This window comes from Triticum aestivum, chromosome 7D (genome assembly GCF_018294505.1).
Source record: "Triticum aestivum cultivar Chinese Spring chromosome 7D, IWGSC CS RefSeq v2.1, whole genome shotgun sequence".
NCBI lineage: Eukaryota > Viridiplantae > Streptophyta > Magnoliopsida > Poales > Poaceae > Triticum > Triticum aestivum.
The window spans coordinates 574,742,340-574,748,962 of record NC_057814.1 but is presented as its reverse complement, the minus strand read 5'-3'; the positions used below and the strand labels follow the sequence as shown (position 1 = coordinate 574,748,962).

Sequence of the window (6,623 nt, the reverse complement as noted above, 5' to 3'; positions counted from 1 at the left end):
GTGAGTGTCTTCACAAAGATCTGCATCTGCACAGTTACTAATTGCAAACAAAGCAGGGTAAGTCACCGAGGCATATATATGATCAGAACAACAAAGCCACAGAGACCGACAGTGATCATCTAAATCTTGCGACACATAGGCATAGTTGGAAATTGCAAACAAAGAAAGACAAGTCAGCAACATGTCTACATAAACAGATCAACAAAGTCATAAAATCTGTACTTATATATATATTAACAAATAATAACCGCAGAGAAACCATGTACATACGTGTTAATTTTTTTTTTCGAGAATTAGGCACTGCTCAGTTACCGAACTGGAACAACCCAGACCTTTACACGCCACCAACTGAACTAACCAACAACCAACCTCAATACTATTTACAAGCACAGGCCACAGCTCTATGAGTGAATCAAAGGACATGGAACTGGAAGGCAATAACTACTGTGAAATGACCATGCTGCCGCAACCACCGCCACATCCCGAACCACAACCACCACCACAGCCTGAACTGCAACCGCTTGACTTGGCGAAGCCAGTCTTGGAGCTTTCCATGACCATGCCGCCACAGCCTCCACCACCACAACCTGAACCGCAGCCACCTGACTTGGAGAAGCCAGTCTTGGAGCTTTCCATGACCATGCCGCCACAGCCTCCACCACCACAACCTGAACCGCAGCCACCTGACTTGGTGTTCCCCTCCTGGGAGATTTCAATAACCATGCTGCCACCGCAGGAACTGCCGCATCCCGATCCACACCCAGCAGACTCAATATGGCCATTTTCGCCGTCTGCAACGACCCCACAGCTCGCATGACCTTTCTTGTAGCTCATGGTGACCACAGAGACACCGCTTCCACCACCACAGTCTGATCCACAACCACCGCACTTAGAATCAGCCACCTTGCCGCTTGAAGTGACTGAGCCGGCACAGCTAGCATGGCCAGCCTTGTCACTTGCCATGACCATGTCACCGCCACCAGCCGTGCCACAAGGGCCACATTGCGCCAGACCAGCAGTGGCGCCTGCTGCTCCACCTTTCACCATTTCAGAAGCCACTGTAGTATCAGGCTCAATGGTTTCACCCTTATGTACCATGGCACCTTCGATGAGCTTCACACCATCTTTGCCAATGGAATTCAGGAACAAGAATGATATTGCAACCCAGGGAAGCAGAAACCAATCCTCATCCACCTAAATTAAAGTAAGAACACAATGAGTATATCTGAGATGCAAGGAAATTTATTTTTACTGCTCCCCCTGTCCCATAATATAAGATATGAAATCAGACTGAGCATTGTACCGTGATAAATTCTGATTCAGTGTCAAGTAGTGCGACTGCTTTGCCATAGGGGTGTTCAGCTGAGAACTTCACAGCAGTAACTGCTGTAGTATCTTCAGCATGCTGACTGCAGCATTTGAGTTCATATGCTAGTCTCCTTCCCCTGTATAGTTTGATCTGCTTTGTTCAAAGAAGTACCAGAACTGTGAGTATGTTTAATGCATATAAACGTTTTTTATTTACATATAACTTGATGCAATCACTATCTTTTGAGCGAAAAGACTGCATGTATGAATTGAACTGTAGACTGTGGTTGTCCTTACCAGTTTGTTGCCATATTTGAGCTCGTGTATGCAACCATCCTTGCTTGGTTTCAGATCATGAGTGATGGATAAGTTGGAGTTGTTAAAAGACCATTTGTTTTTCGTGAATTCTGCAAGCTGAAATGGTTGCTTTGATGACTTCGTTAGTCCAACCAATTCTCGAATGAGAGCCATGCCACTCTTGGCCTTGTGTTCCCTGAAGTAAAGAGGAGGAAATTCTCATTAGACCAGAAGAAATTGATATTTATTTCTTAAACATAGGCAAATAAAACTTTCCAGTGTCCACTGGAATAAATTTGGATCTGTTTTGAAGGTAATGTACAGATACTTCTATGTAAGTTGAATATCAATTCCTGCAGAAAATATCATTTTGTAGTTTGAAATGAAGATGCAATTACACCATATGCTATTAGCAATCAATGTATCATATAGTAACATTTAATTTGTTTCTAGAGAAAACTGCCAGTAAGTATCATGCAGGACTTACAAATCAGCATACAAATGCGTTTCTAGACTCAATGTACAGTTCTTCACTGATATGTATGATTGATACCACAGTAAAAAAAATACCTTATCTGAAGACGAATGAGTTCAGTACCACAGTCATACACGAAGCGAGTCCAGGAGCTCATATTTTGATCCTTGATGGAATGTGGCAATAGACAGGCCTTCAGAGAGAAAGGCTTCACATTGACCATGCTAAGAACCTGTGGAGCCTGCCTTGGGACAGTACAAGATGCAGCAACACGAAGACTGACAGGAGGGGAACCAGCATATGCACCACGACTTTTCAGTTCAAACCACCTCTCAAAGGAAAGCTTGGAATCAGGCTGTGTAAGCTCTTGAAGAGAGATCGAAACCTTCCCCAATGGTTCTGATTTCTTCGATGACGAGGCCCCAAAATAGGCCTGATCAACCATTGCTGTAAGAATGAGTTCACCAGTTGGTTCACATTGGAAACCAGCTCCGATACTCTTCCCTGTTTTCGTTGAAATATCTAACCTGCCGCCATCACTGATAAATACATCTGGTTGAGTCTTGGTGAACCACACGTACACACTTTTCTCTGGAATTGCAGATGGTAAATTCTTGATGTCCACAATCTGTAAATATAACTGCAAAGAATGAAAATATTTTGAGTTCATAAATTCAGTAAGTGTCTGTTGGCATTAGAAGTGCTCAATATCAAATATCAGGCGTGCTTCCAAATCAATAATAATATTAATAGTACAACGTACCATGTTTTGGGTTATTTATTAGATAAGAAACATCTTTAAAACCGAAATTATTGTACTTGTGTAACTATTTCTTCATTCATGGACAACAATAAGATGTACAAAGAGCATCATACCTCCACAACTGTTGTTTCAAGAATAGTAAGATGCTTCTCTGCTTTATCGACACCAAAAACACTATCATCCTCACTATTAAATATCTGAGGAACGGATGTCACAGGAGATGGCAGGCTTCCACGGTACATAGCGCCAACCTTCCAGTATCTCAGACCAAAGTTATTCTCGAACTGCTCAGTGGTCCCTGAAAATCCAGTGTCGAGCTTCTTTCCTTCAGCTCGGTCATCATCTGTGTCATCATGCTCCAGAACTCTCCCAAGAAGATTCAGCATGTCACTGTAGTAGGTAACAGAATTCAGTTGGTGGGTGTGCCACATTAGATCCACGTCGTAGGTTGGCACACGAAAGAGGTTCATTCCTTTCTCCTGATTCAGCTTGATCAAATACAAAAAACCTTTGTATCGAGCTAGAGCTTCTTCAAGAAAACGATGATCATGCATGTTTGGTGTTCCAACCTGCCAGAAACAAAGGAGCTCACTGACTTTCTGTACACATTTTTTATTTATTGTTCTTGCATATTTTTCCTTTTACAAAAAGGCAGTAGCACTGCTTTTCTATTGCTTTCTTCCACATGTATGGATCAACAGTGACACAACTTTTGAACTATCACCAACATTTGCTGGGCAAATAAAATCAGGTATCAATCTGCTTGTGAAATTTAGAATAGCTAAGTTTTAGATATCAGTCGCTCAATCATGGGTAATATACCACATTGACTTGTCTTATACGTAGATCAGAGCAAAGGTTAGTAATGTAACTACCTGGTAGACGAAAGAAGACTGTCTCCTAATAGCTGAGATCAAATCATAGGAAATGCCTCCTGCAGTTCCATCACCCACGTAAACAAAATCATCAGAAGGACTTGTGTACTCCAACTCAAAAGGCTCCCCAGAATACAACTCAGTCCAAACTTTCTCAGCCTGATCCTTGGACTTTGCTTGAATGGAGGACTTGACATTCTTAGTGCCCAGTATTCTGCCATATAATCTCTTGCAGTCCTTTATGTATTGAGTCTGAAAGATATTGTTGTCAGCACAGCAAAACCAGAAACAAAACAAGATGATTTTGATTTAGACATTTCCAACCATGTTCACTAGTATTTTCTTTTATGCCAAGAGGTGCAACTAGCCAAATGCTAGTTCTCTAATGTGTGACTCACAAATTTTGAACGACAAACAAGCATCTGTGAGTTAATATGCATACCGGGTTAAGCCGATGGCAGTGCCATATCCATTCACAATCAAGCGGGACAACCAAAGGCTCATCTGCAACAATGGCCTCAGTGTGCTTGGCAAGAAGGGGAAGCCAGCAAGCTTTGTACCTAGCACAGCAACAAAGTCAATATTTCAAACTCTATACGACACAGAACATAAATTATTTTAGTATCAGTGATTTTTGTACATAGTATCAGTGATTTCAGCATGATAGGGACTTTGAACGTAAATAAGCAGCCAGAGTTTCATGTCAAAAATTCCATATAAGGCCAGAAGCCCAGAACTGTATCAACAAATTGTAACTGAAAGCACAGATCAGATGATGGTTTAAGAAAAAATACTGGCAATGCCATTCCTTAAAACTGAAAAGCCAAACCTGCTCAGTTCAACTCTTCCACCAAACTATATCAAGGTAAACTAAACTAGTGGTTTTGCCTAATTTTCCTCAAGGAGGTGTTTTGTCAGTTCCAAATAGTGATTGCACAAGAGTTATCCTGAAATTCACCAAGAGTATATCGAAGTATGGCAACGATTACTGATAAATTTTATTCCCAACACATCCTAGAGAGTAGAGGCTGTTCATCAATAACACCCCGACATTTGCTCCAAAAAAAATTAATAACACCCCGACAGAAAAATAATGGAACACCTCAGAAAATATACTAATTTTCAGACTCAAAGGTCTCTTGTGTAAGTTGTGTTGTTGAAAAGCCAATAAGATGACAATACCTGTGTATGGCCCTGTGGAGCAGCGGGCCCTCATAGAGCCACCGGCGGCGGTCAACCGCGGCGAGGAACTCCAGGTGCCGCAGTGCGGCTGGGACGAGGTCCTCGCCGATGCTGATCCCCTGCGCCGCCGCCCACCGCGACTCCTGTTCCACGTCCATGTTCTCTCCCCCTTCCTCCGATCAACCTGCAGTTCGGATAATTGGGTTAAACATCAGGAATGGTCACGAGACGGCGGCCATGGGCGGGGAAGGAGATCTAATACAGGGAGAGCGAGGAGGATGATCGGCGGTCCCGCAAACCAGTACTGCTAATACGAAGATCCAGATGAGCAGAAAGGTAGAAACAGAGTTTTTCTTTTTTGCGAAAAAAGGTAGAAACAGAGTTTGGCATAACTAAATCAATAATTCGGCGTCGGACGATAAATAATCGGATTGCAGGCATAAACAAGAATCTACAAGGGCAGGTCCAACATTAATCAGTTCAAACCCAATCAAAAGCTCTAGATGAACTATCACGGGACAGCAATATCAGTGGACCGAAATCTACAGGAATAAAACTGATCGAGAGCGCATACATCCACTCGTCCTCAACAACTAGAAAGAAAAAAAAAGCATTGGATCTACCAGCACATAAACGGATCATAAAACATGAATAGAGCGATCTACACGGACGGAAATCGACATGCTGTTTCTACGAGCTCATCTATCTATCCACAGCGTTGACTGAATCGACGACCGTAGACGAACCCCGCAAGAAGAACGGATAGATAGCTTGGGGGAATAGGGAATCGGTGGCGTGCGCATACCTTGACGGCGAGGGAGGTTCGCGGGAGCTGAAGATCGATCGCTTGGATTTTTCCGGTTGGAATCAGGGGGGGCGAGTTGATGCGGGTGGGTAAGGGAAAGGGGACCGGCTCGATTACAACACGGCTCAGCCGGCACCCGAGCCGAGCGGGTAGTTCAGGAGGCTGCGGATTTTTCTTTTTCCTTCTAAAACTCACTATGCACTTTTTTACCTTGTGAACAAACACATCCCTTTCAATATATGGAGAGATTCATGATTTCCAACAAGTAACAACAGGAAGATGATCACTCCGAGAGGGTAAAATTTGTTATCCAAAGTAGAAGACCTTAGGACGTGTTTGGTTGCCTGCATTACCTCTAACCAAGCCGAGTTGGGCCAGTAAAAATGTGTTTGGTTGCAAACAGGGAGGCCTAACTCGCATCGCACGAACCTTAAGTAGCACGGAGCCTGGTTCACTGGAAACCCTCGAATCGGCAGTTTTCAGCGAGCCAGGCTGAGTGCGGTGCAAAAGGAAGGCAGCACACTTGCGACGGTGCAAGGGGAAATTGAGTGGAGATGGCGGGAGATGGAAATCGGTTGAGGCGGGATGGCGAGCAATCTAACCTCACAGCCCCATTTACTCGGACTAGCTCTAGGACAAGCACTTCCTCTATTCTTAGCACCGGCGGGCGGCGGCAACTCAAATCTGCGCAAAGCGGTGCGCGGCGGACGCGACAGTAGCACTCTCTAGCAGGAGGAGCTGCTTCTCCCCTTCCTCTTGGGCACTGTCTGGTCCTCCTCGACTCAGTCAGGGCCCATCCTTCCTTGCCGTCGTCTCCAAAGCCGGTAAGCAACATAGAACCCCCTCCCCCCCTATGTTAGGTCGGTTGCTAGGCTATTAGGAAGGGTGTAGGATCGATTTCTCCATTGCTCACCGCAG

The 6,623-nt window shown here is 44.1% G+C and overlaps 1 protein-coding gene across 1 annotated transcript; it reads right to left on the bottom strand.

Annotated features, from left to right (window-relative positions):
• Positions 1–204: 204 nt before the first annotated feature.
• Positions 205–5,865, bottom strand: LOC123164240 (glycine-rich domain-containing protein 1). The gene is made up of 9 exons (XM_044581653.1): positions 5,706–5,865; positions 4,901–5,084; positions 4,161–4,278; positions 3,719–3,970; positions 2,957–3,412; positions 2,176–2,720; positions 1,606–1,801; positions 1,304–1,459; positions 205–1,194 (listed from the first exon to the last, which is right to left on the bottom strand). Exons 2-9 carry the CDS (start codon positions 5,056–5,058, stop codon positions 442–444), a joined length of 2,634 nt encoding a protein of 877 aa, XP_044437588.1. The 5' UTR covers positions 5,059–5,084; positions 5,706–5,865; the 3' UTR covers positions 205–441.
• Between the last annotated feature and the right edge of the window lie 758 nt (positions 5,866–6,623).

Coding starts and splice junctions, on each gene's coding strand:
- LOC123164240 (XM_044581653.1), bottom strand. CDS start 5,058: ATGGACGTGGAACAGGAGTCGCGGTGGGCGGCGGCGCAGGGGATCAGC. Junction 2,721..2,956: donor TTGAAACAACAGTTGTGGAG/GTATGATGCTCT, acceptor CATTCTTTGCAG/TTATATTTACAGATTGTGGA. Junction 1,195..1,303: donor CTGAATCAGAATTTATCACG/GTACAATGCTCA, acceptor ACTTTAATTTAG/GTGGATGAGGATTGGTTTCT.